Source organism: Pipistrellus hanaki (assembly GCF_964339955.1).
Source record: "Pipistrellus hanaki genome assembly, chromosome: 3".
Classification (NCBI taxonomy): domain Eukaryota; kingdom Metazoa; phylum Chordata; class Mammalia; order Chiroptera; family Vespertilionidae; genus Pipistrellus; species Pipistrellus hanaki.
The window spans coordinates 152,144,631-152,161,558 of NC_140505.1; the positions used below are offsets into that span (position 1 = coordinate 152,144,631).

Sequence of the window (16,928 nt, forward strand, 5' to 3'; positions counted from 1 at the left end):
CTGTTAGGTTTGACTTTGAAGAAAAGACAATAGGAGAGGGAGGCCTACTATTTAAGGGAAAATGGTTTACTTACAAACAATAGCCTGGTGACTGGTTTGGGGGGAGGTGGAAGAGAGTCTATGGGGGATACATGGTGATGGGACAAAATAAATAAATAAAAATAAAAACAGGAAACGATATTTTACCTGTTTGTTTTTTCTCTTTGAAGGAATAGAAAGTACTAGTAAGAGGCAATAATACTTAAATGGGGTTATAAAAACAAAGTAGAAATTGAGACGGTGACCAGAAATTGGACACAGAATCATATAGAGTGATGGAAGGCAGATGGACAATATGGGGAATACCAGTCAAGAGGCAATTTCAATAGGCAGACTTGCTAAAGAATTAAAAGTATTAAAAACTAGAAAATGACCTGCAAGAATGGAAAGGAAATGCCAGGTGCAAGAGACAAGCATTTTGCAGCTACAATCTCTGGCATTTAGCAGCTAATTGAACGTGTTCAATAAGGAAAGAGATGGAAAAGTGAAATATGCTATGTATATAATTCAATTATCCCAAACCGCTTGAGGAAGAGAGTTTCCTTATTTTGAGCGCCAGTGTAATAGAGCGATTAAGGGAGCGCACCTGTCCTCTCAGTGTCTCTGTTCCCCCTCTGTAATGTGGGGAACAAGATAATGATTCTAGCTCATGTGGTTACTCTGAGGAAGAAATGTGAACCACTCATAATGACTACGTGTCTGGCATATAGTAAGCACTATATTATTTCGGATACATTGGAACTCTAAGAGCTCAAAAAATTTTCATAAGCATAATAAAACCAGTAAGTGGCAGGTAAGTAAATTCTTGCATTATAAATTCCGTAAAATTCATTGCACAAGTTGATGGGAAAATGACCTAAGGGATTTACTTGGCCTCAAACCTAATATAAAGCTGTGATGTTATACAGCTGCTAAAAAGCTAATGCAATCTGAGGATTCATTAATGGATGTGCAGTCCTTACATCAAGGAAGATAATGCTATTATGTGGAGCTATATGGAATTGTCATTTTTGTAGGTCAAAAATGGTTGTGTTGGCAATTTCATGTCATTGAATCAAACACGATTGCATTTTGCTTTGGCGGGAGCAGATCTAGAGTGTTCTTTTTCAGCCATTCAAATGCCAAATGTGTATTTAAGGAGGGGTACCATCTTGAAGAAAGGTGTGGAAGCTATGTTATATCAATGAATGAATGTTTAACCTGAAAAATACAAAGACTCTGAATAGAATAGTCATAATAATTACCCTCAAATTTTTATTTTCATTTAGAAATGGGGCTATACTTACTTGACATTGAAACAAACAAACAAAAAGGCAAAGAAAAAATTTGGCCCAAAGGATGGAAGGACAAAGACTACATCTTTCTACATGTTTCTCTCTCATTTATGTAGTCCACGGTGAAGAAGACATTTGTCACGTTGAGAGTATCCCACAGTAGAATGGGTTTTTAGAATGGTACCCTGGGATTCTGGTGGTTGTCTTGCATTCAGGCAGGTGGTAGACTGATTCACCAAGTAAGAAGTTGCACTTGATTAGCTCTAATTTCCTGCCAAGTCTATGACTTTATGGTGGGTACACATCAGCCCACCCAAGTATCTTTTAAGTATTGTACATTATTTAAAAATATAATAGCAAAAACCAGTACAATAAAGTGTGTGTGTAGGGAAGTGGGTTGGGGGTGGGGGGACTTTCCTCCACCCTTCTGACTTCTTCTGATTGGTCTAATAATCAAATAGAGAGGAGGCAGATTGACAAAAGAAAATGTTCAAATTTAATTACAGATGTACATATGGGAACACCACATGCATGGGAGAGCTACAGACCCAACATACCAGGGGTTCAGCTACACAAAGGTAAAATGAGGTATATGTGGCATTCTGAGCTAAGGATGAGGTAAAGCAACTTAGGGCTTCAGAGGTGAGGAAGGTCATTGCAGGATGATAAGAAGCACACCTGGTCAATAATTAAAAGTTTGCCCTAACCGCTTTGGCTCATTGGGTAGAGCACCTGCCTGTGGACTGAAGGGTCCCTGGTTCAATTTCAGTCAAGGGCATGTACCTTGGTTGCAGGCACATCCCCAGTAGGGGGTGTGCAGGAGATGGATGTTTCTCTCTCATTGATGTTTCTAGCTCTCCATCCCTCTCCCTTCCTCTCTGTAAAAAAAATCAGTAAAATATATTAAAATAAAAAGTTTGCCCTGTCCTATAGACAGGTCATAAAAACTTATTACTGGTGGTAATTCTTTTTATGGGTAGGGGCCCTTATTTAAATTCTTTAAGGGAGAGGTTTCTCTTGAGTCCACAAGGTCTCGATTGCTTTCAGCTTAAGATAATTCATATGCCCAAGTGTGAAGGACTGGTTTGAACAGCCTTGATAATTATTCTCAGGATATTTGGAATTAGACAAATAAAATGATATTATAGATGCTTGATTAATAATTTTAAATATACCTGCCCATTTATCAATTTAACCTGTATTTATTGGGTGGCTCTCAGCTGTAGTGATGTGTAAAATTTTAAAATAGACAATATTTCTACCTCAAGGAGCATGCAATATTGTTGGAGAATTTTATCAGGAACATCAGTATGTTTATGCAATTAAGTTACTGATTTAGGTGTCAGCGCTATATCAATAATAGAGATGTGTTTGTATTTGAATTTAAATGTATTCTTGAAAAATATGTAGTAACTATCCACATGATTTTATGTTCTGGGATGAATTACTTTTAGATATTAAAAAGGAATGAAAAATAAAAAGGAACCTAACATATGTTGAAACAAATACTTCAAATAAAGTGATAGAAATATTATTTTAATTTATTCTATAGCTGAAATCTCCAATTTTAAAATTATATCTGACACTATTAGAATTATCCACATATCATCAGGAAATTCTACTTAATGATTGTGAATTATCAAAAGCTCTCAAAGTAATGGATCTTTTAAAACAAAAATTATATTTTAGTTCATAGTGATTTTGGAGCTAGAAATAATACTTAAGTGCCATAAATTATGAAAATAGGAAAACCTCTTAGTGGCAAGTGGAAATAGCAAAGTAACATCCCTAAGGATGCACACTTTACTTCGAGAGCTTCTGAAAATGTTGCAATTAACTCCTTTGCATTAAATATTAGTTATCCATTAGTAATCTATTTTGTGAATTACTTTTAAACATGCATAACTATAGAGTTGGTTCCAGATTTCCTAAGTTAGTATGTGATGAAAGAAAGAAAGCCGAAGTAAGTTTGCAACCCACAGTGATTATAGTTTGAAGGCAAATCTACTGCCATGTGCTGATGGTCATAGACACTCTCTGCTTCATTCCATTGACAATGAGCTATTGTCACACTCACTCATCTCCATACTGAACAATATCTCTATGATATATAAACACCATCTCCCGAAAGGATGAGACAATTCTTCATAGCTCAGTTTAAACGTTACTTTACCTATTGGTCTTTTCTTACCTTTACAACTAGAATTTCCTCCTTGCACCTTTGAAATTCCATAACTTCTGTATCTTCCTTCAGGTCCTTGTCACCTTCTACTGTATATCATTCAACAAACAACATTTTCTTTTACATCTTACCTTCGCTTCTTAACTCAGTGCTCCCGAAAGGTCAAGCTCCCGTGCTCCTGCATTTGGAATAGGGTTTTAATCTTAGAAGGTGCTCAGTTACTATTTGTTGAAAGGATAAATTTGATGATAGCCTCAAACACAGGCACACACTGGTTTCAGAATTTATGAGTTGGAAGAATCCCTTCAGAACCATTTTGGTACAAAGGTCACAGTTTTCGTGTAAGGACATTTATGTGGGATGTTACTTAGTTTTGAGAACCAAATGATTGTTGTGCTGCTTTTTATCCTTTTATTCAGAGAGGGAGAGGGAGAGAGGGAGAGAGAGATAAAAACATCGATGATGAGAGAGTATCATTGATCGGCTGCCTCCTCTACAGCCCTGCTGGGGATGGAGCCCTCAACCTGGGCATGCGCCCTGACCAGGAATTGAACCTTGACCTACTGGTTCATAGGTCAATGCTTAACCACTGAGCTCTGCCAGCTGGGCTGTGTTGCTTTTTATCATAACTTTAACAGCATATTTTGGAATTTGAATTATAGCATCTGTTGAAAACATTCTATTTACTTCTTAGAACTTAAGGAATATTCATTTTCTCCTTTTTGTTCTATGGAACCATGATAGTGAAATATCTCAAGTTATTGACATAGGAAAGAGGAAGTGCCCCCTAGTCTTTGGGCAGCACTGTGTTAAAGTACTGCGGGTCCTGTTGCAGAACAAGTGAATATTTTTGCTTGGTTAGGTTTTCCTGTCTCTTTTTTAAAACAACATTTAAACCATACTGTGCTGCTGAGCATGTGTTTGCTCTCTATGGATCATATTACATCAGACACTTGAAGAGTTCTCACTGTAGGTAGCATGACTTCTCCACTGTGACTGATCGACGGGATTGTAGCAGAAGACACTTGATGTTTCCTTGCAAGCACAGTTGGGCAGCATGTGGTTGAAAGAACTTTGTAAAACTAATATATCTTATGGCGTGCATAGTCAGTCTTAAGGCGTTACTGTTTTAGCAAAAATACATTGTGTGTCCTTAAGGAAATTATTATGCACACTCATTTATATTTCCATGTCTGCCATGCTAGTCTTGGACAAAGTGCTGTAGATTGGTCTTGAAATTTTTTATTTTATTTTAGATTTTCCTCCAATTTTATTAAGATATAATTGACAAATTTGTAATAATCACTGAATATTGAATAGCACAAATTAGAGATAACTTGAGGCTTTGGTCGATTTTATATTTTTCCAGAATGGGTTTACTTTTGTATCTGGCGAGACACTAAGTTAGGACAAATTATAGGAATGATTAATTGGGAGAATTTCTGAGAAATTTATGAAATGTAGTTTTGAATATTTTAAATATATTATTGCCTACTTTTTAATAATTGTCAGTCAACAACCTTTATTGTGTATGTGTGAAGAATTGCTTTTAAATGCTCAGAAATAACAGGGTTGGTGTGATATTTGGAAAGTTTGTTTTCAATAGAATTTAGATATCCATCTAAATAAAATAATCTAATTTAAAATAATTGAGCAATCGAATTTAACTTAAAACAATTAAAATAATAATCTGCCCAATTTATTTAAAATATTTTGAGTCACATAAATGATAAGCTAACAGATCTATGATAAAATTAACTTATAATCACCAGTAAGAACCTAATGGATAAATTGAGTCCATTTTCTCCCCCTCACCCTTTTTATTAATGTTAAAACATGTCACTAATCACAGGATTAACAGCAAGCAAAGTCCTGGTAAAAGCAGTATATTTAAAATATTTTAAAAGTATATTTAATGTTAAAATGTTTTAAATAAGGTTTTAACATTAAATAATCTAATTTAAAAAATTGATGGAGTTTAGTCCTTTCTATATTTTATGTATAACAATTACAGTGACATGATTAAGGTATCTTTTTTTGATGGTTAATAATTCAGGTTCATTCCTAAAAATAGAAGATCCTAAAAAGTGAAAATAATCCCGTATGTGAGATGCTCTGTCTTAACCAAGAATGTTAGAAGGAAGTCACTTCTCATTCTCTCTCTCTCCTTCCCTCCCTCCCTTCCTCCCTTTCTTCCTCCCTCCTTCTCTCCCTCCCTCCCTGTGTGTGTGTGTATGTACATATACATCTACTTCTATTAGCGACATTGGCCTATAATAATGTAAGATCTGGATAAAGCCTTCAGATTTTATACTTGCCTTCTTCCTTTTTTTTATATTTTATTTATTGATTAAGGTATACATATATGTCCTTATCTCCCCCATTGCCCCCCACTCTCCCACTCATGCCCTCACCCCCTGGTGTCTGTGTCCATTGGTTATGCTTATATGCATGCGCACAAGTCTTTTGGTTGATCTCTCCCCTTTACCCCTGCCTTCCCACTGAGGTTTGAGGGTCTGATCGATGCTTCTCTGTCTCTGGATCTGTTTTTGTTCATCAGTTTATGTTGGTCATTATATTCTACAAATGAGTGAGATCATGTGATATTTATCTTTCTCCAACTGACTTATTTGCTTAGCATAATGCTCTCCAGTTCCATCCACACTGTTGTAAATGGTAGGAGTTCCTTCCTTTTCACAGCAGAGTAATATTCCATTGTGTAGATGTACCTTAGGTTTTTAATCCACTTATCTTGCTGAAGGACACTTATGCTGTTTCCAAATCTTAGCTATGATAAACTGTGCTGCTATGAGTACAGGGATGCATATATCCTTTCTAATTGGTGTTTCTAGTTTCTTGGGATATATTCCTAGAAGTGGGACCAACTGGGTCAAATGGGAGTTCCATTTTTAGTTTCTAAGGAAATTCCATACTGTTCTCCATAGTGGCTACAGCAGTCTGCATCTTTGCCAGCATTTGCCATTTGTTGATTTGTTGGTGATAGCCATTCTGACAGGTGTGAGATATCTCATTGTCATTTTGATTTGCATCTCTTGGATGATTGTGATTTTGAGCATGTTTTCATATATCTCTTGGCCTTCTGTATGTCCTCTTTCAAAAAGTATCTATTTAGGGCCATTAGCCAATTTTTTGATTTGGTGATTTATCTTCCTTTTATTAAGTTGTATGAGTTCCCTGTAAGTGTTGGAGATTAAACTCTTATTGGAGATAACATTGGCCAATATGTTCTACCATGCAGTGGGCTTTCTTATTGTTTTGTTGATGGTTTATTTTGCTGTGCAGAAGCTTTTTATTTTTATGTAGTCTCATTCGTTTATTCTCTTTAGTTTCCATTGCCCTAGGAGCTGTATTGGTGAAGATACTGTATTGCTTCAGCATATGCTGAGATTTTGCTGCCTGTGGATTCGATTTTTCTAGTTTCCCGTCTTATGTTTAAGTCCTTTATTTATTTTGAGTTTATTTTTGTGTATGGTGTAAGTTGGTTGTCTAGTTTCATTTTTTTGCAGATATCTGTCCAATTTTCTCAACACCATTTATTAAAGAGACTGTCTTGACTCCATTGTATTTCTCTTGCCTCCTTTGTCAAATATTAATTGAGCATAGTGGTTTGGGTCAATTTCTGGGTTCTGTATTCTATTCCATTAGTCTATATGTGTTCTTGTGCCAGTACAAGGCTGTTTTGAGAACAGTGTCTTATTATACAGCTTGATTGAGATCCCTTCTACTTTGTTCTTCTTTCTCAGGATCGCTACAGCTATTTGGGGTCGTTTATTAATTAATTAATTTATTTTTATTCCAGATGAATTTTTGGAGAGTTCATTCTAGGTCTGTAAAATAATGCTGTTGATATTTTAATGGTGAGTGCATTGAATCTATAGATTGCTTTGGGTAGGATAGGCATTTTAATGATGTTGATTCTACCAATCCATGAACACGGTATGTTCTCCCATCTGTTTATGTCTTCCTCTATCTCTTTTTTCTGTATCCTGTAGTTTTCCCAGCACATGTCTTTTGCCTCCTTAGTTAAGTTTACTCCTAGATATCTTAATTTTTTTGGTGTAATGGTAAATGGAATTGTTTTTTAATCTCTCTTTCTGTAAATTCACTATTGGTGTATTAAAATACCATAGATTTCTTGGCATTAATTTTGTATCCTGCTACCTTGCCAAATTCATTTATTAAGTCTAATAATTTTTTGATGGCGTATTTAGGGTTTTCTATGTACAGTATCATATCATTTGTGAATAATGACAACTTTATGTCTTCTTTTCCAATTTTGATACCTTTTATTTCTTTTTCTTGTCTAATTGCTATAGCTAGCACTTTCAGTACTATGTCAAACAGGAGTGGTAAAAGTGGACATCCCTGTCTTGTTCTTCTTAGGGGAAATGGTTTTAATTTTTGTCCATTGAATATGATGTTGGCTGTAGGTTTGTCATAAGCCTTTTATGATGTTGAGGTATGAACCCTCTATTCCCACTTTGCTGAGGGTTTTTATCAAGAAAGGGTGTTGGATTTTTATCAAATGCTTTTTCTGAATCAATTGATATGACTGATTTTTATGTCTTAATTTGTTTATGTGATGTATAAATTGCTACTTGGGATAAATGCTACTTGGTCATGGTGTATGATCTTAATGCTGGATCCAATTTGCTAGAATTTTGTTGAGGATTTTGGCATTCATGTTCATGAGGGATTTTGACCTGTAATGCTCCTTCTTTGTGTTGTCTTTGTCTGGTTTTGGAATTAGGGTAATGCTGGCTTCATAGAATGAGCTTGGAAGTGTTCCTTCCTCTTGAATTCTTATAATTGAATTTAAGATTATTAATTTTTATTCTCTCCCCCCCCGCCCCCCCAAAAAAAAAAGGTTTGGATAATGAGTTACATGACAAAACTTTATCTCTTTTTCTTAGAAGAAAAGGTCCATGGATTCTCTGGTAATCCTGGTGTTAACATTCAATAGGAATTGTATAAGAATGTAAATCTTCAGTTTTGAGTTTGTGTTCATACACTTGTACCTGTGCTTCCACTTGGTATCTTCTAAGCAGGTTAAATATGGATAGACTTATACTGAGATTCTTTTTATTGAATTTATCTTAATAGTATGTCTGCACTACTCAGGTTATCTAATACTCTAGTCTAATCTCTGACAACTGTCCTCTCTATCATCACTATTAAGATTTAGTTGTAATATAACAACTGAATTAAAGATGTGTGCTGGTCCAGGTGACATTTTAACTTCATCATTTTTACTTTAGTTGAAAAATGAATATGATACCGGGTGGTTGTTCTGGGTTTTCACAATATATTAAACATTTCTGAACATTTTTCTCAAAACAAGAGTTCATCTGCTTAGTGCCATAAATAGATGAATGTTCTTTCCAGTACTGCTCCTCTGAAACAGACTAACAATTAGTTCATTTACAAATCAGGAATATTTCTATTTCATCATTTTCTGCAAGATTTGTTCTTAAATTGGAAAAGTACGTATTTATCCGATTAGCTCAAGCATAAAACAAAGGAAAACTTTCAAAGTCTTGATTGTGAATTGTTTTTTATTTTATACTCAAAAGTTTTATAAGAAACAATGTTTTGTGTTCTATCAAAAGTAACAGTTTACATACTTTTGTTTTCAAATGACTGAAAACTTTCACTCTTGGTGAGCAAAAGAACATCTAACAATTTTTTTGAATTGTGTGAGATGATGAAACAATACTGTACAATTATGTAAAAGTGCTTGACTGTCCACATATTTGGATAAGGTCGTTGTGCCAGAGATTATTATAATCAGGTTTGTAGGTACTTCTGACAATCCAGTATTATTGATATTCAGAAAAGGCTTTTGAGGATATAAATTATAATTCTTTCAAATATAGCTGTTTTTAGCTATGTACCATAATAAATATTATTGATAATTGTCTTTCTTCAAAATTCTAATCCCCCTTGGAACTGCATAGCATTGTATATAACTATATTTTTCTAGCAATTAGAAAAGTTTTATTTAGTAATATAAGACATTAGCTAAGACAAATTTTATTTCAAGTCATAAAGATTAATCACTTGGTGGGTAGCTAATATAATTACAGCCTCTGGGAAGGAACCAACATATTTCCCATGAGCTGAACTAATCATAATGTATGAGGAATAGGAGTAGTACTTAAAAGGTTTATGTTTCTGATTTTAAAAGTAAAACATATTAATTTTAAGACATTAGGAAAAACCAGAAATACATAATAAAAATAATTAGAAGGTAATATCTATATTTTAGTATACCTTCTCTTTTTTATCTGTATACATAGCTTACATAATAATAGACAAATATGCTAATTGGCCATACTTTTGTGATGCCCACAGCCAATCAGGAGTGAGTATGCAAATTAACCCAAGAAATATGGCAATTAATTTGCATAAGCAGCTGCCACGCTGCCTGGGTTGCTCTGGGCCTCTGAGCAGCATAGGAAGGTGGAAAGGTGGCTCCGGCCAGAGTGAAAGTGGTGCTGACATCCAGGGAAAGGAAGGTCCATTCTGGCACCAATCTTCATGCATCTAGTAAACTTATATTTTAATAAAAAATTGATATACAATACATTGATATTTTTTCTCTGAACAATAGGTTGCATATTTTCTTTAGTTAATCATTTGTTCAATTTTGTATAGGTGTAAGTCAAATATATGTACGTCCTGTGTCTTCATGGAGCTCAATTGTTTGGTGAGGGAAATATAAAACAAGCAAACAAATAAAACTGTAATTCCAAAGTATAAGTTTTATGGAAGAAAAAAATACCAGGTTCCATAAGCAGAATAAGTTTAGAGGTAGGGACCAACTTGACATCTAAACAGAGGCTTAAAGGATGAAAAAAAAGTCAGCAATGCAAGAGTGGGGTTAAGAGAATCCTAGGAAGAAGAAAGAGCAGGTGCAGAGGCCATAAGATGGAAAGGATTTGGTGTGCAAGGGGACCTAAAAGAAGACCAGCTGGCTGGGGCAAAGAGAAAGAGGGGATACTGACCCATGATTCTGAAGGTCAAGAGGTAGATGGATCTAGGCTCTGTAGACAAAAGAAAATATTTATTTTAAGTACCATAATATACCAATAAAGACTTCAGAGTGATGAAATTACATTTCTGTGTTTTCATTTTTTTAGAAGATTATTCTGGATGTTATATGGAGGATGAGTTTGAGAGAGAACAAGAATAAAGAGAGATGTGAGTAAGGAGGACTTTGAAGTGATTATGGGAAAGATGCAAGCTTGAGTTAATCTAATGACAGGAGCTATGGAGAGAATAGCTCGAAGATGTGTTTTAGAGTTGGAATTGACCATTTCTGAGATAGTGATGAGGAGGCGTTGAGGAGGATAACTCCCATTTATCTGTGAAATCAAGTAGATAGTGGTGTCATTTATTGACAAAGGGTAGATTTGGTAAGAACCAGAATTGGAGTGGTGGTTGTGGTTTAAAATATACATTAAAGTTTAGTTGATAATTCTGAAGGGCCTGTACAACAGCTGAATGTGTAAGTTGAGAAGACAGTTGTATGCATAATCCTATATTCATTGAGTCTGGGATAATGATACACATTTGGAAGTTATCATCACATAGATGGGATTTAAAGTCAGTGGAGCAGATAAAATAACTTAATTGCCAATACAGGTTTGGCTCAGTGGATAGAGCGTCAGCCTGCAGACTGAAAGGTCCCAGGTTTGATTCTGGTCAAGAGCATATACCTTGGTTGCAGGCACACCCCCAGTAGGGAGTGTGCAGGAGGCAGCTGATTGATATTTCTCTCTCATCGATGTTTCTAACTCTCTCTTTCCCTTACTCTCTGTAAGAAATCAATAAAATATGTTTTTTTTTTTTTTTTTAAAGTAACCTAACTGAAGAGAAAAGAAAGAGAGATGAAGTCCAAGAACTGTGCTTTGACAAGGAGAGATTGCACTGAGAATCTAAGAGGGGGAAAACAGGGTAGTGTGATGTCAAAAAGCTTCAGAAAGGAAAGAGTGGACAGCTGGGTCAAATGCTGCTGAGCAGTCTAGTGGGAGGAGTTTCCAAAAGTGACCACTGGATCTAGCCATATGAAGGTTATTTATTGGTGATATCATCAAAAGCAATTTCAGGGCTATGTGAGAGAGGCATATGGTAATATATGTTAATAATTTATAGGAGATTAGCTAAAAATTTAATTGCTACATATTAATCTTCACTTGAGATAGGAGAACACACATATTGCTGACAAGCCAATGTTCCCTAAGAAACAGGCTTGTGGAATTGTAATGGTTCCGTGGTCCTTGGGAATCACTGGCTTGCAATTCAGTGGGGTTTACCCTTGGGAACTGTAATCTTCTTACCAGGGCGTGTGGGTATGGGTTGAAATCCACAAGAAGGATTTGGGCGCTGGGGAATATGAATGCTGGCTGAGTGTCTCTTTGAGACTATTGTGTAGTAGTATTTGCCCATTTGATGCTCTGGAATCCATTTTGCCCTCAGACAGTAGGAAGGCTGGGAGGGCTCAGGCTCTCTCTGGTTCAGATTCACACCCTTGACCTCTGCACTGCCTGCCTGGGGCTGTTAGGTACACTTTCTTGTTCCCATTCCCTGAAAGTGAGAACCACGGATAAGCTCATTGTGGAAGCTTTTCAGGTAGCCTGTTCTCCTTAGACCTAGAGAGAATGTAGACTTAGTAGCCACAGTGACTTAGGCTGGGACCCTCTGCTTGAATTCTGTAATCTTTAAAGTGGGATAAGTATTACTCACTATTCAGGGTTATGACAAAAATTTAAAATAATATGTGAAAAGTGCTTAGAACCAAGTAAGTAATCAATAGTGGCTGTCATCATTGTTATTGTTCAGAGTAAATGCTCAGTATTTTGGAAATATTGAATTAGTTACCTTGCTTATGGTTTGTCTATATGATATTTGCCCATGATTTAAAAACATTGTCCAGTACATAAGTCTCTGCAAACTAGTTCTTATTTGGATAATTAGCAATAGCCATAGTAAATCCTTTGTCCTTGGTATTTTGTACCATCATTTCATTATCAAAATTTATGTAAGCTCATGACCTTCACTTTTTAGTGGATTAGCACAGTTCTTTTATTCCTATTAAAAGGATAGTTTTTCTTTGAACTTGAATAAAAGTTGCTTCTCTGATAAGACAGCATGCATAATGCTGTTCAGAACCAGAGGTTCAAATTCCCTCATTAGAATTCCATGACAATAGGAGGGTAAGAATGTGAGCCTTATACAAAAGAGAGATAGAAAATTCATATTTCTGCTTGATCTTAGGATGCTGAGCCTGGTGGCCTTCCTTCACATTGAAAGGAAAGGAAGGAAGACTAGATGTGGAGTTTTATTTCTTGTTTTCACTTCCCCTAAGTTGGAGAAACTTATTTTTTTCCTGAATAAAAATGCAATGTACTAGTTTAAAATGTGTAAGAAGCATAGATTCCGTGTTGGCTGTCTAGGGTACCATAAGAATGAAAACAAAACAAAACCAAGTGATTGAAGTGTATAATACAGTATAAAAAAAATTTACCCCCAAACATGGCTAATCACTGTATTGTGTACAATTGGTCGCCAGCCGGTGGTCCACGGACCACTAGAGTTCTCCGGGCTAGTGCCCACATATTCTGGCTCTATCCTTACCTCCTCTCTCACACCTACATCCTGTTGGCTCTACCTCCGAGTATAAGAATCCAATCTCTCCCCCCACTACTGCTCATCAGCCTGGTCTGAGCCCCATCATCTCTGTGAGGTCCGAAGGCTGGTGACCGCTGGTGTAGGGGACTGCTTGGTTATGAATACTTTGACTCCTCCGAGTGTAAGAATATGTGTTGCTTGGATGAGTTATGCACTAGGTTAGGAAAAATATATCTGATGAATTAAAAATTAAGATAGAAATAACTTTCTTTGATTAGAAAGGGATTTGGTGTTCAGATAGGGAACAAAGGGGAAAAAGCATTACAGCCTTTGATAAGAATTTTCAGAAGCTGCTTTTCTAGTAATTTGAATGAACTCAGTGCTCATTTTCTGATTTCCATAAATAAGAGGGAATGATTTAATCTCTGAAAACTTTCTGAAGGGATTTATTTTATCAAATCACTTGGACATTTGTTGTTTATGTTTTTAAGGAATTATGTTAATACTAAGTATTAGTATAAAAGTAATGCAAAGTTTGATTTAATCTCTCTCTCCCTCAACAGTTTGGAAGGACTGAAGTAATTGATAATACACTCAATCCGGATTTTGTAAGAAAATTTATTCTGGACTACTTTTTTGAAGAAAGAGAGAATCTTCGTTTTGACTTGTAAGTTCTAATATTTGCATTTAAAGGAATTAATATTTAAAGGCAACTTTATTAACCTAAAGCTGGGTCCTATGATTGCACTAAATAGTAGCTTATATTACAAGGAAACCAGATTAATTTTATTTAGCATGTAAGCTGAGCATTGCTATCATGCTACTTTGCATTTTACAGGTTTTTGGTTATATGTTTGTTGAAATAGTAAGTGAACAATTTAACCATGCAGAATGCTGCGCAGTATATATGGACATTCTTTTACACTGTCCTATGACTTAATATTGCAAGTTCTGCCTATACTCCACAGTGATCTCATCTATTCCATGGGGGATGTCTTTCAGATCTTTAAGTTTTTCTTAGCTGCCTCTTTAGATAGTATATGCATCCCTGCCTAATTATAGTTTCTTTTTTTATCATGTCATGGACTCATATTCCCAAGGCCTGGGATGCTTGATAATTTTGTTATTTTCAATATTCTTGTGATTTTTGATACTCTAGCAGCCATATTAAAATACTACTGTTAACATCAACTCCCTGGGAACCTGGGGCCAGTCTGCTTATAAGATATTATTACTGAGTTTTTGTTCCACAGAGATAAACTGTGGTGATTATCGAATTTCCTGGATTTTCTTAAGGAAATCTATTGAGAAGGAAAAATATTATAATATGTGCTTAAAATATTGAAATAATTAGAGTTCATGAATATCACAAGTATTTAAAAAGACTAATCTGATTTTAAACTAGAGGCCCGATGCACAAAATTCATGCACTGGGGGTGAGGGATGCCAAGCCTGCACCTTCTCCTATCTGGGACCCCACAGGGGATGTATGACTGCTGGTTTAGGCCCAATCCCACAGGAATGGGGCCTAAACTGAGAGTCGGATATCCCTCTCACAACTGGGACTGTTGGCTCCTAACCACTCCCTGCCTGCCTAGTTCCCCCTAACCGTTTCTGCCTGCCAACCAGATCACCCCCTAATCACTCCCCTGCCAGCCTGATTGACACCTAACTGGTTCCCTACTATCCTGATCACCCCCATCTGCCCTCCCCTGCCAGCCCAATCACCCCCAGCTGCCCTCCCCCGCCAGCCCTATTGCCCCCAACTCCCCTCCCCTGCTGGCCCAATTGCCTCCAACTACCCTCCCTTGCCGCCCTGGTCACCCCCAACTGCCCTTCCTTGTTGATCTGTTGGCCCCCAACTGCCCTCCCCTGCAGGCCTCATTGCCCACAACTGCCCCCCCCCCCCACCAGCCATCTTGTGACATCGTGGGGGCGGCCATCTTGTGGCAGCCATCTTGTAACTGTGTGGGGCCAGCCATCTTGTGATTATGTGGGCTGGCCATTTTGTGACAATGTGGGGGTGGACATCTTGTGGTGGCCATCTTGTCATGACATGGGGCCAGCCATCTTGTGATGACGTGAAGGTGCAAGGGCCACGTAGGCAAATATTTTTTTAAAGTGTTATTTGAAAAAGTTATAGTTTGCTTCCCTATGTAATAAAAAGGTCTCTACTATTAGTAGTGTTTCTCATTTTCCTCTAAAATATGTGCAGTAAAATAACCTGCAGTGCTTGTTTCAAAACAACAGTTTTTTATATCGGCCCCTTTCCTTCAAGACTTTTAAGTATTCATTATATTTATCAAATAAAAATTTGTATGCTCCATTTGGTTTTTATTTCCTTGTAAGTCCCTTTAGAAGTAACATAAATGAGGCTTGTGAGAAAAAAATAATAAAACACATAGTGGAATGTCATGATTTCCTGACCATGTTTATTATGGAGATTGCATATAGTGTTATTATTTAAAAACATAAATCAGGTCAAATGCAATTTGATTTTCCCATTGTTCAGGGTGTTAATGAAAAATAAAAACACCCATTGGAACTTGTAAAGAATTTTTGTGAGTTTATTTGAGCCAAACTGTCTAGATATGCCGGGAAGCAGAACCTCAATAAATTGAGATAATGCTCTGAAGAATGGCAGGTTACATTTCTACTTATACATTCCAATTAAAGGAGGGACATAGGTGGGTTACATGAAATTCATTGGTGACGGATTAAGGAGGTGGGATAAAGCAAAATGGTGGGAAACCCCTGGGATTGGATAAAAAGTAAAATGATGGACATATACTTAGATAGGTACAGGAACAATTAACATGGTAATAAAGGAATTTGAGGCATCTGTCCTGGTGCCTACCACATTTGGTTGTGCCCCAGGGGCTCCAGAAAAAGGGAAGTTACAAATTACCCAGACATCTCACAGATATGTTATCTTAGAGCAAAAAGGCAAATGTTCTCAGGAAAGATCTAAGTTGATCTTTGTCAGGGAAAATATCAGCCTAGGAATGACTGCCCACTATAACCTGTTTGTAGTTAAATATTTAATTTTCAAACCATCTTTTGTGGTTATTTTAGGTCTCTGATTTTGCAAGACTGCCACACAGGCCTCCCCTGAGCTTGTCAGGTTAGCATGTGGCTCCTTTCGTCCACAAGGGCTTTCAGATTAATTTTTAAAATCCATCTTCCTTTTTCTTACATCAGCATGGTACCTTCTTAATTTTCCCCTCTATCTTAGACTAAACTTTATCTGAAAGCCAGCCACTATTTCATGACTCTTTGTTTTCTCTCTTTATTTCCCTTTCTCTTTCTGCTTTCTCACATATCTGTATTATTTTCTCTCATTTAGAAGTTATACATATTTATTATTAACTTTAAATGATATAGACATTGAAAAAGTGAAAGCTTCTTATTGCCTCAATACCAAAAACTTGTTTTAACTTTTCCAATAACTGTCCCAACTCAGTCATTTCCAGTTTTCCTATTGGTTAAGGGCTCTCTTATTTAATAATCTAAACTCATGACTTTTTTTTTTTTTTTAATCAGAACCATCTCACTTTGTGAATCTTTATGCGCTCTTCACTTTAAAACCTTCATCTCAAACTTAATTCACAATCTCTCTTCTCCATTGGAGCTATTCTCTCAGCTACTAGTAGGAAAGAAGGGAGGTGGAAGAGCAGAAAGAGAGTGGAGGGGACCTCCTGAAAAATCTAGACAGTAGAGGGTACCAGCCTCCAGGGACCTGTGTTATGCCCTGCTTGTCTTTCTCATCCTGGAGGAGG

The 16,928-nt window shown here is 36.4% G+C and overlaps 1 protein-coding gene across 1 annotated transcript in view; it reads left to right on the plus strand.

Annotated features, from left to right (window-relative positions):
• The window catches only part of CPNE8 (copine 8), a 181,491-nt gene that overhangs the window by 33,111 nt on the left and 131,452 nt on the right, over positions 1-16,928 (plus strand). Inside the window, exon 4 of the mRNA XM_084877878.1 lies at positions 13,713-13,816. Within this exon, the coding sequence (XP_084734004.1) occupies positions 13,713-13,816 (104 nt within the window). The remainder of the gene's footprint in view (positions 1-13,712; positions 13,817-16,928) is intronic.